Source organism: Oenanthe melanoleuca, chromosome 3, assembly GCF_029582105.1.
Source record: "Oenanthe melanoleuca isolate GR-GAL-2019-014 chromosome 3, OMel1.0, whole genome shotgun sequence".
Lineage (NCBI taxonomy): Eukaryota > Metazoa > Chordata > Aves > Passeriformes > Muscicapidae > Oenanthe > Oenanthe melanoleuca.
Window position 1 is genome coordinate 41,724,616 of NC_079336.1, and position 22,194 is coordinate 41,746,809.

General features: G+C 44.2%; 2 protein-coding genes across 6 annotated transcripts in view; one reads left to right on the forward strand and one right to left on the reverse strand.

Annotated features, from left to right (window-relative positions):
• The window catches only part of PRDM1 (PR/SET domain 1), a 100,748-nt gene extending 89,456 nt beyond the window's left edge, over positions 1 to 11,292 (forward strand). For all 4 annotated transcript variants that reach the window (XM_056486613.1, XM_056486615.1, XM_056486614.1 and 1 more), the window contains 3 exons: positions 6,178 to 7,286; positions 7,588 to 7,716; positions 8,134 to 11,292. In XM_056486613.1, the coding sequence (XP_056342588.1) occupies positions 6,178 to 7,286; positions 7,588 to 7,716; positions 8,134 to 8,709 (1,814 nt within the window). In that variant the 3' untranslated portion in view covers positions 8,710 to 11,292. The remainder of the gene's footprint in view (positions 1 to 6,177; positions 7,287 to 7,587; positions 7,717 to 8,133) is intronic.
• ATG5 (autophagy related 5) overlaps positions 1 to 22,194 on the reverse strand; it is a 110,415-nt gene that overhangs the window by 2,640 nt on the left and 85,581 nt on the right. The window contains exon 9 of one of the 2 annotated variants that reach the window (XM_056486617.1): positions 21,382 to 22,184. The exons of the other annotated variant lie outside the window; for it this stretch is intronic. The gene's annotated coding sequence lies outside the window, so the exon portion shown is untranslated. Of the gene's footprint in view, positions 1 to 21,381; positions 22,185 to 22,194 lie in introns of those variants that run through there. 2 annotated transcript variants of the gene reach the window in all.

The window sequence follows — 22,194 nt, forward strand, 5'->3', positions numbered from 1 at the left end:
GTAGTAGGCTCAATACAAGGATTTAAAGAAATGGGGACATGAGCCACAATTTTGTAGTTCAGCCTAAATATTTGCAGTATTTCCAGATGCTGGGTTTAAAATAGATATTCTTCTCTTTTTAAAGATAATTACATTTAAACCATTTAGAAATTTTATGTTAGTTCCTTCCACCTAAAGAAAATAGCAGTTCAGAAAATGAGAAAAACTTTTCACAATTTTTTTCTTTTTCCCCTCATTCTCGTGAGAAACACATTCAGGCCTAAAGCCTGCAGATGGGCCAAAAGCCCTACAGGTACCATAAGGACTGAGGCTTTCTAAAGTTAGCTTTTTGAAAAGTGTGGAAGAAAAATCTAAAAGTCTCCCAAAGATCCTTATTTGCCAAAGTCCCTGTAGCAATGGTGCACGCAGGGGTGGTTTTTCCAGCATTAACCAGATCTGGAACCAGATGAATTTACCATGAATGCCAGCACTGTGTAGCTTTCTTCTGCTCCTTTCTCCCAGGCCACTAGTTAAATCTAAAATTAGAGAGCATTGTGCTGCCTCTCCAGCCTCTCTCCCTGTCACAAAGGTACCCTGGCACTGCATTCATCCATGAGTAAAGTGCAGAGGGTTTGTCCCCAGTTTGCTGGCACCCTGCACCTGCTACAGATGTGGGGCTTTGGCCCAGCAAACACAGCCTTGCTTGAGGGGACCCCCCTCCCCACCCCAACTTGCTGGGAAGTCAGGAGAGTCCTCTCCAGCCAACTGGATTGCTAATAATTTGGTGTTTAAAGTGGTATGGCTTCTCTCAGAAGAGCAGCGGTGCATCACCACCTCTCCCAGCTCATGGCTGCTGGTTTTGGCACCCACTGAGGAGGAAGGAGGGAAAATTGGGGTCCAGGTCCCCAGAGGCAGGCTGAAGCCAGAGCCTCCTCCCATGGGATACACCAGGTGTGGGCAGGAGGCAGCCAGTGGCCGTGGTGTGTTGCACCCAGATCTCTCCCTTCGCTGTGTCTTGGGTGTGCAGTGCATGCCGGCCGTGGGAGGCTTTGGAAGAGTCGTACCTTGGCTGGCTGCCCAGCACAGGAGAGGCCACCTGGGACACACACCTACAGAGACCTTCCAGTCTTGCCAACTTAAAATATAGGCAGCTGCTTTAAGTGCCTCAAGGGTTTGGGGATCACAGCCTTAGAGTTCAGCACCTTAGTTCTTCTTTAAGCACCAGAGCAGGATGGGCCTCCGGGGAAAAATGTATCAGGGAATTTCTCTGGCTTTATTTCCTGTAATTAGTGGCCTCAAAAATGAGAGAACTACCACTGTAGAGCATAAATATATTTACACACCCACATGTAACATCTACTTGCCTCTGTAACAGCAAACTTTCAAATTAAAGGTAACTTCCCTAGCATTAGTTAATTTGTGCCGCAGAAGGAAAGCATCCAGATGCAAGACAGCATTTAGGCTTGTACTTAGTTGTGGGTTTAACCCTGTCCTCTGTGTTTTCCTGAATTGGGGCCTTTGACCCAGTCCTTCAGACGCTGGAGCACACACCTACCTTCACAGCCATGATTAGCTCCGAGTGGAGCTACGTAACTTCAAATGGATGTTGAAGTGCCTGTGAGGAGTTGCACAATAGTGGTGGAGGCAAGACTCCACATTATCCCAGTGCTGGAAACTCAAGTGTCATTCCCTTCCTGCCTGTTTTGAGGCCTCTGATGTTTTCTGTCAAGATTTGAGATGTCACCTTCAGATGGTGCCCTTGTCCAGTAAATAGTTTTAAGTATGGTGGCACAAGATTTCTGTATTCTGCTAAAATTAATTTTTCAGTAATTTGTTAAATGTATCTAACCTCATTTAACTGCTCCTTCAGATTGTCTTTTAGTCTGTGTTTTTTTTATTTAGCAAACACTGAGGAAATTTGCTTTGGCAGTTCCAAATGGTTTAGAATTTCATTCTTACCTCAGCATGGGAGGATTATTTTGGGATGGAGGGGTGGAGAGGGTAACAGTTAAAAAAAACAAAAACAAAAATCTAAACAACAAAACCCCAGCAAAATCCAAACAATTGCATTGACTCAGGACACGACTACTTGATAATAATGTTCATATATTGCAATCATATGATGCAACTTCCTGCTGCTCGTGTCATGTTTGTCTCCTCAGTCAAGTACAGGCAGGTGACATCTTTTGGTCAAGCTTCAGAAAAAAAGTTCAAGCTGGGGGAAGATAATTTGCATATTTACAAAATATTTGGCAATCTTTTTGTTTCATTAACAGGTTTGACGAGACATTTTTTTAAATGCTTTTGGCTCTATGAAGATTAATTTTTTAAAGCTTTTTTCTTAAATGCAATTTATTCTTCTCTTCCTCCTGCTGGCCCTGACATGCTGGCCGTTAGCTCAGCCCTGTCGCTCGCTTTCCCTTTTGTTTATGGGCAGTTTCACTTTCTGGTTTTGAAGCTTTTCTGTTTGGGTTGAGAGGAAACATCTGCACTTGCTTAAAAAAATGCCTCCTGGAATGTTCAAAAGGGCTCAGGGAAATGATTTTTAAATGATATAAGAAGTTGTCTTCACAAAATCAGAATTTGGGGGCTGAAGTTGTCTTAATATTGAGAATTATTTGAAGGCTCCAGTAAGACCTTCTCTGAGCAAAGAGTTTTCAAAGGCATGTCATACTGCCATGGACATATTTAGAAAACAGATGATCAAATTTTGTACTTCTAAATGTTGGTCTCCATTCTCATTTTGAGTGGAAACAGTCTTTGTTTTCCCCGCTTCACAACTTCGAGGTTCTCTGTCAACCAGCAAAAGAGGTGCTTAATTTAGATCGAAAATGTGAATCGGCATAATTAAGTTCCACCACTCAAAGTGTTCAGTACCATCTTACTCCTGAAATTACTATTGAAATTACTGTCTGCTGACAACCGTTTTTCAAGTCTTTAGAAAAGAACAGATCATTGTTTTTTATGAAATGTTTCTCAGGCTACAGCTCAGAGCTCAAGAAATGAGAGCAAAGTCTATAGCTCTGCAGCAGTCTGTAGCTGGAACACCCACATTGGAGTGACTTCAGGCAGCTCCTTCACTCAAGTTTTATTAATACTTAAAAGTAACAGGAGTTTTGTCCCTTTTCCTCTTGCACGCAGTCACTAATCTGAGATCTGAGCAAATAATCTGTTGACCTCAGAAGTGGATCAGGCTCCTCAAGAGGCACGTCTGGGTTTTTTTTTCCTTTCTTCCCCCCACCCCCTCCCCTCAGACCAGTAACTTAAAAATGCAGCTGCACTGTTCTTGTTTTGTCGTGAATATCTTTTCTGTGTGTCCCTCTGACCACAGAAACTAGACAGATCTTGGAAGAGTATGTGCCTATATTTATTGTGTATATATATATGTGTGTGTGTGTGTGTGTGTCTGTATGGGGCTGAGGGAAGAAATGCATTTCAAGAGTTAGAGGGAAACATTCTGTTTGGTAAAAAATCTAAGATCACAAGTTCAAAAAAATCCATTTATAAGAAATATATCTCTTCAACTTTGAAGTATGGGTCCTTTAAGAGCAACAAGAAAGGTTGTAAACCTCTCAATCAGTTTCAGCCCTGGTTTAAATCCACCTTCAGTATAAAACTTAAGAACCTCTCCTTGGCCCTGGACATTACCTTCTCTTATTTTACACAGTGCTGACACACTTGTTTATGTTTTGATCTCTCTGGTGTTCCCAAGTGTCCCCTGTGCTCAGGTAATAAGGGAGAAAGCCGAGAGGGGATTTATGGACCAAAGATAGCTGCAACTAAAGAGAGCTGTCACAGTTAGACTTGAAAAAATAATCTTTAAATATCACAACTTCTGTCTACACATGGAAATTAGTAGGAGGGACAGCTTTACTGGGAAAATTCAGAAGGTAAGAAAAGAGCAATTATCTTTAGTCAGTCAAGAGAGAGCACAAAGAAAGTTATGATCTCTGCATGAGCCTCCTTTCTGTCACTCCTGGGCTTGCTCCTGCACATAAAGCACGTACATCCCCCCACCCTCATTTTTAACCTTGTGACAGTGGAAGCTGTTTGTCCAGCTGAAGTGGCCCCAGTTTCTCTATCACTTTTCCAGCACTGCCAGCATTTCTCCTTCCTCTTCCCCTCCCCCTGGGTTTTGTTTTTTTTTTTTTTTTTCTTTAAAAGAGAAAAGTGTCAATTTGAACTTCCTGCTTGACAGACCCCACTGAGAAACTGATACGGGCCTGATAAGGTGGTATTTATTTATTTTTCCTGCTGGAAGGCTTCACAAGTTCTGCCTCCCACCCCCCTGTCTAGGTTTCAGTACTGCCTGGTCTTGATACTTCCCAATGCTGATAGTGTCACCAGGAATGTTTGCTCTGAGACATTGCTGTGGTGAAAGGCAGCTGATAAGAAGATACAGATAATGTTATCCACAGTGCCATTGTGAAGCTTCTTGAATCTAGTAGGACCTCTATGCTATGCCCAAAATTCTGGCTGAACTTCATTAGAAAATGAGTTACTAGTCCAGGAGTACAGACAAAATTACCATAGAAAGTAGATGTTTTTTAAAGCCAGAAAACATAACATGTTATTACTTTATTTTTTGATACAGCTCAGCTCTGCACTAAACTTTGGATACCAAGAGAAGTAATTGGGAACCTATATGTGTGCTTATGTTGCTGTACAACACTTTTAAGTTTTATCATAAATATTTTAATTGTATTTAACTTTGTTCAGTTGCATTTCATTGGAGCTTGAAAATATACAAACTACTCAAAAATCTCAAGCTAAATTTGCTTGTTACTAGCCTAATGCCATTTCAAAAAGGATGCTACTGTAAAGTGGGTTCTACTGTAAGCAGGAGCATGCTTTGAAAGCAGCTGTTTTCTTGGATACGTTTAATAAATGGCTCTTTCTTTGCCTTATAGGGTAATGTTGCCCAATGATAGATTCCATCAGGGTAGTGAATAGTGAAGCAAAGAATCCGTGTTGAAAGCGGCATGGTCATTGCCTGTTCTCATGTTCCTCACTTGGTTCAGATGATCCTCCAAAAATCAGAAATAACTGTTTCTCACCTCAGATAGTAAAGTAAGAACAGTCAGTCGTGGAAGCAGAAACGTTTCTAAAGGACTGCACTGTTTTTGAGCCACATACCTACTGGTGTTGGCTTGTACCTCCTAATGGAAAGCCTTGCACTAGCTATGATTATGAAACCTTCTTGTAGTTTCCCCCCTATTATAAAATATCTTACAAGTAATCAAGATTACGTAACAAAGATAAAGGCAGATTTGTTTTTCCACTGAAGTCATCCTTCAGTGTGCTGTTAAGATTGTGTTACGTCCAGGCAGCAAGGTCTTTGAATACAAATAAATAGAGTATGTGCTGAACTGAGATGAATGTATGCTAGCTTCTACTTCCTTCTAAATACATATTTCTTTTCTCTTTTTTTTTAAAGCACATTTCAACTTAAGCTGGAGCCAACCAGTCTTGCTTTCTTTTGCTTTGCTTCAGCATTTTTTTTATAAAATACAGCTGTAAGCAGAGGAGTTTTGCATAGACCGAATGCCACAGAAATCTGCAGTAAATAGTCTGCTTTGTTGTAGATGTTCCTAAGCAGTATATTTAATGAGTAATGATCTGTTTACTGATGGAGAATACCTTCTCTTTGAAGAAGGCTTTCATCCTAGCCAGCCATGGTTTTTTTGGTACTGTAAGTAATTGAACTGGCTGGTGAAGTGACTGCTGCGGTTTGGCAAAACCCGATTTGTCATGCCTTGTTATTTTACTGAGGAACATTTCTGGGAGCTTGTGTTCTGCAAAGTCCTTCAGTTAAACCTGTATTGTGAACAAATGCTCGTTACCACATTTATTAGAAATACTGCTTAAAGAGACATTCAGCAGCGAAGTTAGGCAAATTTAAGGGGGAAGAAAGGTGAAATCAGTTTGCAGAGTGGAGACTGGCACTATGCAAATGCATCATCGTCCAGATCTCTATGTACTGGTCGTATCCCCTAAATTAGCAATGCTTTTTATTAACAATTAATACCAGCAGGCATTTCTTCTCACAACAATTAGTCTTCTGGCAAGTTGAATGATTGCTCATCTCTGAGAGTAAACCTTCCTTCCCACTGAACTTGTAGGGGTTAGATTCTGTTTTGAAAAGAGATAATGCCAGTGACATATCTAAATAATCATTATCTTGTCTTTGTATTTCAGCACAAACCCACATTAATCCAAAGCAGCACAGCACTGATAAAGATGAGCTTTATCAGAAAAGCATCCCAAAGAAGGAGCACAGTGTGAAAGAAATCCTGAAAATGGAATCCAATCCTCCTAAAGGAAAAGACTTCTTTCAGACCAACATTTCACCAGTTACTCCAGAAAAAGACTTGGATGATTTACGTAAGAACTACAGCCCGGAGAGGTGTTTCTTCCCTCGAGTTGTCTACCCAATCCGACCTCACATTCCAGAAGACTATCTGAAAGCTTCCTTAGCATATGGCATGGACAGACCCAGCTACATTACTCACTCGCCCATCCAGGCATCTACTACACCAAGTCCTTCTGGGAGGAGCAGCCCAGACCAAAGTTTAAAAAGTTCAAGCCCACACAGTAGTCCAGGGGTCACAGTTTCGCCCCTGGCACCTACTTCCCAAGAGCACAGAGAGCCATACTCTTACTTGAACGGGTCGTATGGCTCAGAAGGATTGGGGTCTTATCCTGGATATGCACCCCCTGGCCACCTCTCACCTGCCTTTCTGCCGTCCTATAACCCCCATTACCCCAAATTTCTGTTACCTCCATTCAACATGAGCTGTAATAACCTGAGCGCTTTGAACAATATCAATGGCATCAACAATTTCAATCTCTTCCCAAGGATGTACCCTCTTTATGGCAACCTGCTCAGCGGAGGTAGCCTTTCCCACCACATGCTCAACCCCACCACGCTCCCCAGCTCATTGCCCAGCGAAGGAGGCCGTCGACTGCTGCAGCCTGATCATCCGAGAGACTTCCTCATACCAGCACCCAACAGTGCCTTCTCGATCACGGGCGCTGCTGCCAGCATGAAGGACAAGCCATGCAGCCCTACCAGTGGGTCCCCCACCGCTGGTACAGCAGCCAGTTCAGAACACATAATGCAACCTAAACCTACCTCAGTGGTGTTGGCTGCCACCGGCGGTGAAGAAGCCATGAATCTCATTAAAAGTAAGAGGAATGTGACCGGTTACAAAACCCTCCCGTACCCACTGAAAAAGCAGAATGGGAAGATCAAGTACGAATGCAATGTTTGCTCCAAGACCTTTGGCCAGCTCTCCAATCTGAAGGTAGGCAGTGGAGAATAAGACAGGAGCCTTCTTTGAAGGCTCGGATTTCTCCCTGTAGGTTTTCGAGGAAAAGCAGGGTCAGGCCTCCTTTGCTTGTTAGGCTGTTTATGCATCTGGGCTTAATACAGCATCCCCCAGCAAGAAAGCAGGGTTGTGTGTTTTAATACTGACTCCACCTAATTAACTAGATAACATTGTATTTTGGCAATGGGACTCTTCCGCTGACTTTCGGAAACATCTGAAAGCACTTTTGTTGTAGTACTGGAAACTGCAAATTGTTAATTGCTTTGTCTCTCCCTAGGTGCACCTCCGAGTACACAGTGGAGAGAGACCATTTAAATGCCAGACTTGCAATAAGGGCTTCACGCAGCTGGCTCACCTCCAGAAGCACTATCTGGTACACACGGGAGAAAAGCCCCACGAGTGTCAGGTACGTAACACAGAGAGAGATGATTGCTTCTGAGGCCGAAGGGACGGCAGGGCTTTGCACACCCCATGCAGCGTGCAGGGAGGGCTGAGAGACAAACCCTTGGCTGCTCAGGGCCAGAATCTGCACCACAGCCAGCACAGGGCCCAGCCCTGGTGCAGCAGCGTCTGTGAGACAGCACGATTGCCTGCAGCCTGCTAGAGCAACATCTGCCTGATACAGTTTTGCCATCAGCCACACTCAAAATGACATTCAGCAATATTTAAATAAAAAAGGTGGGGATTTTTTTCCCTTTATGAGAAAGTGTGAAGATATAGAAAGCTGCTGCTTCATCCTGCCGTCTCCTCCTAGGTGTCTGTGATTTAAACCATAAAATCGCCTCCCACTCATTCGCTGTTTCTCTGCCACCCCCCACATTAGGTTTGTCACAAGCGGTTCAGCAGCACCAGCAATCTCAAAACCCACCTGCGGCTCCACTCTGGAGAGAAGCCTTACCAGTGCAAGCTCTGCCCAGCCAAATTCACCCAGTTTGTGCACCTGAAGCTGCACAAGCGTCTCCACACCCGGGAACGCCCCCATAAATGCATCCACTGCCACAAGAGCTACATTCACCTCTGCAGCCTCCAGGTCCACCTGAAGGGCAACTGCCCCGTCGCCCCGGCCTCCGGCCTCTCCATGGAGGACCTGAACCGGATCAACGAGGAGATCGAGAAGTTCGACATCAGTGACAATGCCGACAAGCTGGAAGAAGTGGAGGACAATATCGACTTGACATCGATCGTGGAGAAGGATATACTGACCATGCTCAGGAGGGAAATGGAAGGAGCTAACCTGAAAGTCTCTCTGCAGAGGAACCTGGGAAATGGGCTTATCTCCTCAGGATGCAACCTTTACGAGTCGTCAGATATGTCAGTTATGAAGTTGCCTCATGGTCACCCACTACCTCTGTTACCTGTAAAGGTCAAGCAAGAAACAATTGAACCAATGGACCCTTAAGACTTTTTGGCAAAGTGATTTTTTTTTTTATTTATGACTTGGCAAGTCAGGGTGCCTGTAGCAGTTGCTTGTACATAGTTTCAATGCTGCAAAGCAATCTTGGCTTACAGTAGTTTCCCTACGCTCTCCAGCTGAAAGAAGGAACTCCAAAGTTACTGTTTTCTCAGGGCATAAAAAGGGGCAAAGGACTGTGCATTGCCTCGCCAGTTACTAAGAGACAATCATCTATCCATAATTATTTTTTCAATGATAGTACTTCATAATTTATTATGCAATTAATCATTCTAAAAGCAATAATTAGGAAAATGTTTACAATGACTGGAAAAATTCATTGTAATTTTTACTTTAAATGTTTTTATTTTTTGTTTTATGGCCATTCTTTGTAGATATTTTTTTCTGCACATCTGTTTTAAGAACCTAAGATTAGGGTTTCAGTAAATGTGTTTTATGTACCAATGTCTTTTAAACAAATGTGGTTTTTCATATTGCCAAAGTTGGACATGTGACATACAGAATCCTAGATCTGTTGGTTTGAAAAAAAATGCTGTGTACTTTCATGAGCAAATCGCCCCACTGGGAACTGAAAAGAAAAAAAAAACAAAAAAAAAAGCAAACCAACAACCCAGAGTAGCAGCTAGCAGGGAAGAAACTTTTTCTCTTGTCTCTCTGAGGAGAGGAGAAAGATTCTTCTACCTGCAGCTCTCCCTGGAACATATGTGGTACAGCAAACACCGACCTGCCATGGACAATACCACAGGTTTTTAGAACACAGCTCCAGCCCCACACATTGTCATGTAACTTTAAGACCAAAGGAACACATGAGCTTAAAGTGGCTTTTCTAAAATAAAATCTCACTCTTATTATTTCATTTCCAAAAGCAGTTTAAAAACAAAGACACAAATATTACTCTGCCTAAAAGAGGGGTTTGGCAGATTTCTTTCTTCTGATTTTTTGTTTTATTTTGGGGTTTTGGCCAGAGCCTTCCAGGGATAAAAAGAAGAAAAAAGATGGTCAGATTCCCTGAGAAAGAAGGGGTTCAGTTTTACTTGTATTTTTCTCTCCCACTTTGTCTGGGTAGAAGTGGGGAACAAAGTCCTTTCCTGGCACATAAATTTTTTTTCTTCCTTCCTATACAACTCAGATTTTTCTCAGTATTTGTGTTTGTACATTTTGTGGTTAATTTAATTAAAGAAGAAAAGGGCATTGCAAAGTTGTTGAACAACAATTACCTCAGTGCTTGTGTCCAGTGGTGCAGACAATGCTGTTTTACCTAAATGCTTTGCTACTTTAGAGAAGAAACCAAAATGTGCACAGGGAAAGATAGAATGCACATCCTTTTATCTTTTTGTTTTGCTAAGCCCAAAGATGATATGGTGATGTTTGAGGTGTAGCAAAAAATACATGTATATTTATAGATATATTTATACCACTATACGATATATGTATATGTATATATATTTATACCACTTAAGTTGTGAGCCAAACCATGTAATAAAACCTATTTTTCATCTAAGTGTGAAAATCAAATGTTATCCCAGTTTTGCAGATACCCAATGACCTCAAAACCAGAAGGTTGTACCAAGGCATTTATCACTTGCAGATACACACGCACAGCTGAAGGCGAAGCCAGAACTTGCAGACACGTGAATGCCATCATCCTGCATCCACGTGTGGCATCCCAGTGAATTTGGTGGGAATGACCCTGTTTGTAGGCCAGGGCTCCTTCAGTCCCCTGCTCTCCTGCAGTCTGCACTGGGGGGGAAGGAGGCTGGTGGTCAGTCAATAGACAGCCAGAAAATGTAACAGAAAGAAGTTGAAAAAAAGCCAAATATGACCCGTGCGTGATGTGGTCACAAATGACAGTAAGGGCAGGATGGAAGTCAGGTGGGACAAGGCCCTTGTCTCGTGCTCTGCCACTAACGAGTTGCACAGTCAACTCACACAAACATAAGCAGCATTATTACACATCTCCCCTCCATGTATTCATTTTTGTCTGGTTATGTTTTTAAAAAAAAAATTTAAAAGTCCACCTCAACAATTCAGGATTCAGTGATCTTTTTCATGAAACTTCATTTTAATGCCTTCTGCTAAAAAAACAAACAATCCTGAAATACAAGTCTCAACTCAGCTTTTGAAGGACCAGTTCATTACATTTCCACTCCTGCAAATTGTGAGGCTGACATCTTTTAAATGTAGCAATAGTTCATAAATATAGTACTTAATTGTAGGATAAACCAAAGTATCACTACTCTGTCACTGGACACACACTTTTCTATTATTGCCTGTAGTGCTTTCTTGTATTTGATACAAAAATTTACAAGAATTTATATGCATCAGCTTTAAGAATTGTTACTTCTCTTTACTGTTTCCCCCTCCCCTTAGACGTTTTACATGTGAATGTAGCAACAATCAACAGTGTTTTTGGGGGTTTTTTTTGTCTCTCCTAAGAAAGACTCTGACCAAAGTTAACAGGCTTTTTACTTTGCTAGAACAACAAACTATCATATGTTTACGTATTGGTTTACATCATTATTTATGTGCAAATTGTCAAATGTAAATTAAATATAAGTGTTCATTGCTTTACTGACGCTTCCCTTGTCTTCAATCTCTCTGCACCAACTGGGTGTGCAGCCTGGTTGTGGCCCCAATGCTGGTACACCTAGGGCGGTGGTGTTTTCAGCAATGCTGACTCCTGCCTTTGTGGGTTCTGATTTTCCCTCATTGAAAACTGCAAACAGCAATGCTAGAGCTGAATACCCTGGCTTCGTTTTGTACAGAGGTTTCCTCAGTTTCAGTCAGTTTTTAAAAAAAAAAAAACAAGAATTTTCAGTGTTTCAATGGAAATACACTTGAATGCTATCTGCCTCAGAGATGTGTGACCAGGGTTCTCATTTACATTTTTCCAAATGATTGTCATTTCTGGCCTGAAACCCTAACCACCAGGACCACAATGACACACTCAAAATGTCAGTGTGAGACCACTTAGTCCTGTCTCAGCATGGTGGGAACTGCGTTCAAAACAAACGTGGATCTGTTGTAAGTGCTCACAAAGGAGATGTGAACACTGCACTAAATCCAGGGGAAGGTCAAGTGTCTGCCCCTCCCTCCCCACCTCAGCCCAAGAGTAACAGCAGGCCAGGATGTCCCAGAAAGCTAATTCAACATTTGCTACTTCCATCATTTACCGTGAGATCTAAACCAGAGAGGCCATGTGCTGCCCTGCCCTACCTGAATGTTAAAGAAATAACGTTCCTGCGCATATTGAGACACTCAGTGCCGTATGATGTCTTAAAAGTATTTCACTGTCCTCTTTAAAAAATTCATTTAAACATCTGTCTCAAGAATTTGAAATACTGCCAACACCAAACTGTGGAGTTAAGAAAACCAGAACACTGTTGTCATAAACGTGCCAAATGCAGCATGTTATATTCCTATATTCGACAGAGCTATTGCTGTAATAATTTTTTTAAAAAAACATAGGATAACCATTACCGCCATAAATCATACTTCATTACTTGGCAAAGCGCTACGTTGTGCTGGAGAGTTATGTCCTGGGGACACTTGTAAGCTTTAGAAGATGTTTAATAAAACGCATTACATAAAAAGACAATGCACGTTATAGATCACAGCCTCGCGAGGCCGAGCGCGGCAGCTGCTGCCTCAGTTCCAGGCCGGCTGGGAGCTGCTGCGTGAGCTCCAAGCAGGAATGCAGCGGGATCCAGCCACGGCAACACCACCACCACCAGGTCAGGTAACCACAACAGCGTTAGCAAGGGGCAGGGGGGAAATCTCATCAGTTTGGGAGCTGCCACAAAGCGCAGCCCTGAGTGCCCAGCACAGAGCCGCGGGCCGCCAGCGGGTGACCAGGCCTGATGCCCATCCTGCTGCCCTCGGTGTGGAAATGGTGGGGGCTGAACGTGCTGGGCAACATGGCCTCGCCAGCTGAGCTGCTCTGCCACAGGACAAGGCAAATTACAGCTGAGATAGACTCCAGCACAGGTACAGGGAGGATCCTGCCCATCTGGCTGGTTTGTGAAGCCCAGCGCTTCTCGGCTGGGTACTGGGGAGACACCACTAATTCCCAGTGTGGGCAATTATGGCCTTGAGGTCGAAAATGAAAAATGTGACTCACTGAGGGGGTATGAGCCCTTTGGGTTCAAATCGGTGTCTGGCAGTGCACGGCCGCGTCTCAACACGTGCTGGGACCGCGTGGGATGCGGCCCAAAACCTTTGCTGTCATTCAGAGGTGTTACATTAGAGTGAGGGAAATAGTTGTGGCTGTAATTAAAGGCAGCCAGGAAACACTTGGCTAATTACTGCATGAGCCGGAGCTGAGTGGATGCGGTGCGGCTGAGGAATGTGCCTGTCATGAGGCAGGTATCTGCAAAACACAGGCTGTCATGGTGGCTAAAGAAAAACTCACTGACAGCATCAAAGCAGCCGCCCTGGCACTGAGAGGGAGGTTTCCCTCCTCTGCACGGGGTTGGGGTAGGATGGCAAGGAAAAGGCCGCTGCCTGGCCTGGGATGTGGGGGCACAGGTTGACATTTTGGCAACTTCAGCACAGTCTCGCCTGAACAGCAGAAAAACAAGAGCTCTTGTCAAAGATGTGGCACTTCCCAAAATCACATGTTTAATTTTTCATGAGATGCTTAAAGAGACCTGTCCTGCAACCAACATGGCTGCAGCCCTTCCCATTATCACAACAAGCACATGGAAGAGCTGGCAAAGAGCACATTTGCACACCTTTGTACCAACTGCTGTCAATAACAGAGTTTCCAACACTCTGCATGACTCTGCTTTCAACCATTTTTGAGAGACTAGAGAACATTTCCCAGCAATTCACTGTGACAGCCAAACAGGAGAGAGGCCACTAAGCCTCACCAAGACCCCGCTGCCCAAGTGCTGACTTCTGATGCAAAGTTTTATTCTTGTCCCACGATAGAGGGGTCAGGTGTCTGCTTGGAGGTGTGTGCAAGCAGACATTGCCTTCTGCTTCAAAGCCAAAGTATCCTTAGTTCCACCATGAGAGCTGGGCACTGGTTCAATGGAGCTCTGCACAGGAATGATGCTTTCCACCTCCAGGCAGCACTGGCTCTGCTGGCTCAAGCTGCTCAGCTCTACAAACTTCAGCCTGCACACCTAGGAAAGACCCCTGAGACATCACCTCAGCACCCTTTTCCAGGGCAGGGCAATACAGCTCTGTGCCAACCAAAGCTTGGAGCCTGAACAACTGTCTTCTGGCACTTCAAAGGCACCTGCCAGCCATCACATCTAGCCACAAACTACTTTCTGGAGCTGGGGGTTACACAAGACTGCCTGCCACCATAGGTAAACAAGGGAGCAGAAGCCCATCAGTGGGGCAAGGATCTGTAGTGACTGGGTGGGTAGCACACACCCCCAAGAGCTGACCCTCCCTGGCATGGACCCCTGCAGCTGGCATGGGGGAACTCTGGCACAGGGCATGTATGAATTCCTGCTCCTTTTTGACACCAGGGCTTGGGGCAGAAATATGTGCCAAAATCCTGGGGACAGGCAGCACTGGTGTGTACTCCGGCAGAGATCTCTAAAAAGAGATGCCTGGCCCTTCAGGAAAAGGAGATGGACACTCAGAGCTCTCTCTTCCCTGTGAGCTGTCAGCCAGGCACCTTGGTGACATTTGGATGCAGTGGCCCTTCCTTCCTCCTCCCCAGCTGCACGCAGAGAGATGGTTGGGATGCCAGACCACTTAGGTAGGTGTGACCAAACAGCCCTATTGAAGGGAGCAAAACCAGTATGACTTCCTTGTTGTGCAATGATTAATAAGGGCTTTCAGCTCTTTTTCTCCATTAATTGTGAATAAGCAAGTCCTTGATCATTTCCTTATCCAAGTACAGAGTGAGATTCCTTACAGCATTCCTGCCCTGAAGTGGCCACACTGTACTGGGAAGAGAAGCGATTCCTGCAGTATTGAAACCACACACAGCAAAATCAGAGGCTGAAAACCTCTTTCCCAGTTCACTTGTGCTGAGGACAGCATCAAAATGTGATACCAGTCTTGGGGTTAGGGAAACCCAACGCTCCTACCTTTACCAGTAAAGTTTTACACACTAAATCCTAACGTAAATGAGCAAAGCAGTAGTCAGGTTTTGGGCAGGAAGAGCAGTGTGGCAGGCAGCAATTTGTATGTGATTTCTTGGATATTGTAGTTCCCAGTCTCCCTACAGTTTTCCTATGGCAACATTTTCTGCATGAGAACTGTCCCTATGTGAGCCCCAGGAAACAATTTTCCCCCCACCTTCACTTTCTTAGACTACCTTGTGTATTCAGATGACCTTTTATTTTTAAGGGACAGGTCCTGTACATCTTTACAGACCAGATCTGCTCTGCTTGTAAGCCTCAAAGCCCCTTGCAGAAATGCTTCACTTTGAGGGAGAAGTTTGGTTTCTTCTGGCCACGCTGGAGCCATGTCCCTAGGTGGGGACCCACTTAACCAGGCTGGGTGGTGTCCCAGAGAGGTCTCACTTTACTCACAACCAGTCATGAAAAAAACAGAAGTTAAAAATGTTGTAGAAACTGCAACCAGGTGCTAAGGGGAGCAAGAATACATGAAAAGTGAAAATTTGCCTTTTTAATAAGCCGTTACAAGTAAGTTGGGTGTTTAGGAGGGAACACGCGCTGGTGCTTGTAGTCATTCAGTGAAGATTTGGTGTTGTGTGCATGTTTTTAATGAGACCAGAGGGTGCAGAACTATATTGCAGCAATTTGTGCATGTCTGTAGCTGTGGGTGTTATGTGCTTTCTACTCTGAGTGGTAAGTTTCAGTTTGATTCTGCTCTCGAGAGCTGTGGGGACAGTTTGCACTTGCCTTATCAACGCAGAATCCAAATTGCTTCACAGTGCACCCAGCCCCCTGACACTGCAAACTGAGAAAATACACTTCAAGCACAGAGAAACGACAGAGGTGACAACCAGTGGGCTTTTTCTCAGCAGAGCATCCCAATCTGCCAAAACCCTCACAACCCAATCAGTGTGGCAATAAGCCAGCTCGAGAGTCACAACCTCGGTGCCACCCAGAGAGGCCTGAGCCAGGACCCCAGCTAGCAGAGCCAGGAATCCAGGGCTGGGGCTCTTCTCCTACATCCCCTTTGCCCCAAGATCCTGCTTCTGCCCTGTTCCCTTGCACTGATGTCCCAGTACTGGGGGCCCAGTCTGCCACCCACAAACTGGGCAGCTGCAGGAGGTGCTTGTCCATCCCCATCCTTCCCTGGGCTGGCCCTGAGCAAGACAGGCCACAAGCCCCTGATCAAAATTGTGGCCATGATTAGACATGGCAGTGAGGGAAGGGCAGGGCAAGTAGGTCCATGGCCCTTGGGAAGCAGCTCTAGTTTGGCTCCAAAAGCTTGTGGTCTCAACAGTAACCCCTCTGCCCAGCTGTGCAGTCAATTACCAAATGAGCATTGCTATCTTCACCTGGTTTGCTATAAACATTCAGCTTTCAGACTACACACCAATGTCTGCACTGGCTGTTCTGCTGTCCCTACATGGGCTGAGAGCCATTCAGGAGGAATAACTCCTGGGGATACCCCGGTTCCTATTGCCCTCCTTGGGAGCCACATGCCACAACCTGTGCAAGTTATGACTTGTGCATAAAATACCTGAGTATTTCTAAGATGAAGATATGACCTATATAGCAACTATGTGCAGATTTCCTTCCTCCCTTAGATCTGTTTGAGTCTGTAATCCCCTCCAGATACAATACTCAGGAATGACTGTGTTGTTTGCTGCACTGTCGTTGGTCTTGCTTGACCTCAGATAGCAGCCCAGGAGATGGATGAGGTGACACAGTACAGTGCAAGTGGTTCAAGATCTGCTGGGCACCGGCACCATGGCTCACACCCTTGGGGCAGGATTATCCTTATTCTGCTACTGAGGACCCAACAGAGAGGCAGGCTGAGGAATGGAGGGGACAAACCTTAATGGAGACAGAGTGCTCTCAAATTTCCTTCAAAATCTTAGCTGCTCATCCAAAATGAGGAGGCTGGAAAACAAGAACCCTCCTTGACCATTAAACCCATTTCCTGAAGCAGCACACACCTCTGCAAAACAGACTTAAGTGCCTTGTTAGACTTGAACATATGAAATCTCAGTTCTTTGCCACTGGTCTCTTGCCTATTATCTCCCTCTGCATCCATTAGCCTCAAGGAAATGCCTCAACCCCATGTGGGTCTGACTTCAAAACTGTATCAAGAGAGAAACCAGACACAGTGTTCAGTTGCAGGGTCTCATTTACCCCAGATTCAGGGTGTTTAAGTGTGGAATTACCAGTTGATGCCATTCTTACTATATTTTTTAAAAATTAACTTTCAGTCTAATTATTTAGATCAATCAAAACACTAAGACAGTGATGAGTATCTACACAGGGGAATATATCCAAGGTCAAGCTTATCTAACAATATTTGTTTAAAGACAAACTTTTTATTTTTAATCTAAAAATTTCAGTACTTCAAGGCGAGATCTGAGCAATAAAGACAAGGACCCTGGAGCCAAGATGGCTGTGTTCTGGTTTTGGTACCTCCACTAACTTGCAGTGAGGTCTGCAACAAGTCAGTTGACCTTCCCATCCAGCACCCGACTCATTTGTAGAATAGGTACAAGACTTGTTCAGGCTGTGGTGTAGGACTAATATTTGTACCTTGTTTTGAGATCCTCTGATCTGTAACTGCATGCAGTTTGTTGTTCATAGAGAGAACAAGTTGCTTACAGTACTATCTGCAATATCATAATATTTAGAAATCCTCACTTATGGGCTGTGACTACCCTGAACTCAACACAAACTCTCTCTGCCCGAAGGACCTTACAAACGAAGCACTATTAAAAACCCAAAAAACCACAGTGGCTAGGTGCACAGCTTAAATTTCCATTTTCTCTCAGCATTTTCCCACGAGGGGATTGCATGTGAGAGCACACAACAGAGAGTCAGATCACACCCGGATCGGTTGCGCTGGCATGCCATTTGGCAATACAAGAATGACATAAATTACAGTGAAACCTCTTCACCTCAGCCTAAGTGAAAATGTGAAGAGCAAGGGGGTTGAGGAGGAAGGGGATATATTGATCCATATCTACTCAACAGTCAGACCAGTGGTGTGGTGGCAACAAAAGATGTGTCTTTGCTCTTTCAGTAACTAATAATCTATAGAGAACCATTTCCTTTTCTGCTGTTGAGATAACACATTCGCCACCTCAGCTTCATGCAAATAATTCATGCCTCTGCTTACCTAATTTACCTCTCTGGTGCAGACAGAAGGGCAGAAACCTCCCACCAGCACTGACTGATATGCTGCACTGGAAAAAGAGCTATCTTTCCCAGAACTTTCTGAAATGCTTAAATCATTAGAGGACAACTGCACCAAATGCTCTGCAGGAGAGACATGGCTCCATAAGATTAAATGGGTTAATTTTGCCAGGCTTCAGTCCTGCCTCTGACCCACATGTGGTTTGCAGACTGGAACTGACATTATCCAAAGAAAAGCATTTGGTATCTCTGCACACAGACCACAGCTGGTCAACAACTCATCCCAGATTTAAACACAATGTATTAACTCTCATCTGTTGCCAGAAATTAATATTACATGCTATTAAAAGCCTGGGCCCCCAGAAGTGTGCTGAATTGAGTGGGCTTTTGCATCACTTGGAAACAAACAGGTACCAGGTTGGACATGTGTCTGCATCTAATGGAAACCTTGTTCTAATCAAAATGCTGACACCACTTTCACTCGCTCACTCACACTCACCTCTCTCCCTGCATTACCGCCTGCAAGCAAGGTTCAAATGTCAAGCACAAAAAAAAAAAATTATGAAGAGATAGAATTAATTAAGCTTGCCCACACATAGCTTCAGGAGCAGCCCTTGCTTGCAGGATCACACACTGGTTTTCCCATAGGACTTGTACCTTACTCAGTGCACAAGGCAGAGAATGCTCATCCTGCATGGGACAGGGGAGGGATGCCATCCCTCTCACCCCATCTTCCTTTCTGGCTACATGGCTCTGGCCTTTGTGCTCCTGCCCCACTCTCCAGCTGGGGCCATTTGCTCCTCAGTGCTTTCAGTGGACCCATTGGAAAGATGGCTGAAGGCTTTGCCTGTGTCAGTCAGTGCCCATGTGGGACAGGGAGGTGGTGTCCCTAGGCAGGACTGAAAAAGAAACAAAATACAGGAGTTTAAAGTCAAAAACTCCCTTGGGGTGCCCAGAATTTCAGGGGAGTCCTATATATTATTTGACTTTAGCTTATCTTAACCTCAGGGACCAACTGGGAATCCTGAACACCTTCAAAACCCCCACAAACCAGGGATAACTATACTACATGACCTTTGAAAACTCAGGTTGAGTGACTTGCTCCATGCAATGCACAACTCCGTGGGTAACACCCAGTGGAAAACATTACTCCTAGGAAGCACTCCAATCTCTGGCCATGACAGCCCCTCCATCCATCCCTTCTCTTTCAAGAGACCACCTCCAAGGTGTAGGGTTTACACATTAGAGCCTCCTTTGGTTCCAAATTCCAGAGGCCTAGGGCAAAGGTAACACACATCTTGTAAAGATCACATCACTGCACATGTCCATGAACATTAATTCCAGCTTTTCTCATCCTCTGAGTGCCTGAGATTGCTGCCTCAGTGCTGTTCTCACCAGCTACCTGGGCAAACTCTGAGGCTTTGGAAAGTACATGCACTGGTAAGATTTGTCCATTCTGTGACTCTCCTGTGGTATGACTGCACAACACAGCAGGATTGGCACTTTCCATGTATCAATCCACCAGCTCTGCTCGCCATGGCACTGCTGCCAGGAGAAGTCTGTCACCCATGATACAGACTGGCACAGGAGGGTGGTGAACTTTCCACTTTTCCTCTCCATCTCTGTTATCTTTCTCATTCTTCCCTTCCCTGTGCCCATCCCTGTCTTCTTGCCTTCTAGGTGAGAATCCCTGGAGCTCCTGGATTCCTGCCAGTTCTGCAAGTTGGTGGCCACCAGCTTCTTCAGTCTTCCCAGAAGGAGAATTTCTGGTGAAGTGAAGCAGTGAAACACCACTTTTCTTTGGAAAACATGGTGCCTAGTAAGTGAACCCACACATCTAAGGGCAAGGGTGAAATAAAATACTAAGAGAGAGAAAAAGAAAAAAAGAAAAGGAAGAACATCTTTTCACAGTCTGTAGATGCAAAGTGAAACTATTTTGATAGATTCAGCTCTCCCACATTGAAAGGTCCAGAGTTTCTCATCTTCGACTTTATTCTGAGGCATGAAATTTCACCCATGACATGACAAACTGTAACATCCATGATGCTTTCTGGCTCCTTGGAAGCCTGTTGCCACCCTGCCAAAGCTCCCCTTCAGTATTTTGCTGGATTGATATTACGAAATCATTAAATTTTTTAGGGTTTTCCTTTTTTTTTGACACATCTTCCTTTGCTAATACTTTTCCCTGCAGCTGAAAATCCAGTGACATGGAGCTGGTGCTCTTGTTAAGTCGCTGACATCTCTATCCATGATACATCCTGGACACAGGCAAGCAGGGAAGAAAATAATTTGGACCCTGCTAGCAAAGTGTCCCTTTCACTGCCAAGTGATCACCCCCAGCTTTTTTTGTGAATGCTGAGAAAATTGCTGAGCTGCTAATGTATGCAAGGGCCATTTGCCTTCAGCCTCTTCACAGAGATTCACCCGGCTCAGCAGAGGCAGATCTGCCCATTCGCAGCCTCATTGAGGATGGGCTTCAACTACAACCCATGTAGTGGACATTTAAATCAGAAGGATTTTAAATGAAGAGAATTGTGTTTCAACCTGATTTTACAAGAGCTCAGCCAAGTGCTTGCCTTCCCAGAGTTAGCTCAAAGGGATAACAATTCCATATATTGCCTTTGAAAAGATTCTTGTGTTGCTCTATTCAGTTTTAGCAAAGTAATGATCTAGCCACAGGGATGAAGGAATTGGTAAATGTTTCAGTTTGGGCTGAACATCTTTCAAAAGGAAGTGGCTTATCTCAAGGAAGTTACAGAAAGGTTCAAGGGAGTGGATGCCACTCATTATCTTGTATCATACAAGGAAACAACCTAGGATTAAAAATCTATTATCCTGGGATTACCCTATGAATTTTCCTCCAAGCATTATGAAAGGTTTCTGTCTCCCTGTTGACAAATCATCTTCTAAAATGTTGTCTAAATACATAGTACCTCATCCACTCACTGTCACCATTGTTGTACCCTTTGATTCAGGGGAGATAAGAAGATAAACCAGAAGAGAGGTGGCTGGTGATTGGTTGTACCACCTGTAAAATATTCATACCTGATGCATTGTTTGCTAGAGTTGATGCTTGGGATATGTTTCCTTCTTCTCCCTCATGAAAATGTTCCTGTATCATCTTGGTCAGTTTTGGCATTGACACATATGTGTCCTCTGCCATGCTTCAGGGATAACTAATGTACCTCTAGAATGATTTTTAAAAGCTAGGAATGGGGTGGAACAAAACACAAAACCTATGCTTTGGAGAATTTTTGTCCTAGTATACACAGAAATTACACAGTGTTTGTCTCCTCCCTCTGCTCTAAGGACAGAGGCAGCATTAGTAATACAGAGCATGTCACTCTTCAAGCTCTCTTGCAGCTTTTAAAACATAGACAGCAAATGGCAAATTTACCTTTCATCTCCTTTTGAAACTTAAGTTAGGCCTTACTGGTAACAAGTGAAATTAAACTGGTTGTTGCTGTTTAACTTCTCCGTGTTGTTTCCTCATATGAATTAGTCATGACCAACTCTACTTGGCAACTGTCCTTACAAAAAACAGAACAGAGAGAAGGGTTAAGCACTCCCATACAATTTACCCAATAAATTTGTCATACCCCTCATATAGAGTTGTCCCTCCAGTTCTGCCTGTTCCCTAACATATCTGGCAGTTTGAACAATGTTGGCAATATTTGAGCAATTAGGCATTCCAAGTGGAAAGGTTAATACACCTTGCCCTCAAATGCAGGGTGTGTTTTGTCTTGTGCCTTTAACCATCCTTGATGAGCATCAATTGCACAACAGCTGTGAAGTAGGAAGGTCCTTCAGTATGGCCTAGCTTGTTTTGGTTTAGCAAAAGGCCAATAGTCCAATGCAAAGATGGGATAATCACACCAGTGTTATCGAGGCAGATCAGAAGGGGGGAAGTTCACAGCAGTTATCACTCTCCAAGTGTTAAATGCTTTGGTCATCCTGGCACAGCTGCAAAACCAGGTAAAAGATAACCCATAAAAGAAAACTCTGGTGGAGCTTGGAACAGGACTGCCAAGGAGGTGTGAGACTTGTGATTTATTTCCTACTTTTTTGGTTGAGCAGCATTAGGACCTCAGTTTCTTTTTTGGCAAGTTCTCAGAAACAGTGGTCTGTGGTCCAAGCAGCAAGTTCTGGGCAAGAGTGGGCAAAGCTGGAGAGATCCTGCAGCCTTGCACCAGCTGGGACCTGCAAAGAT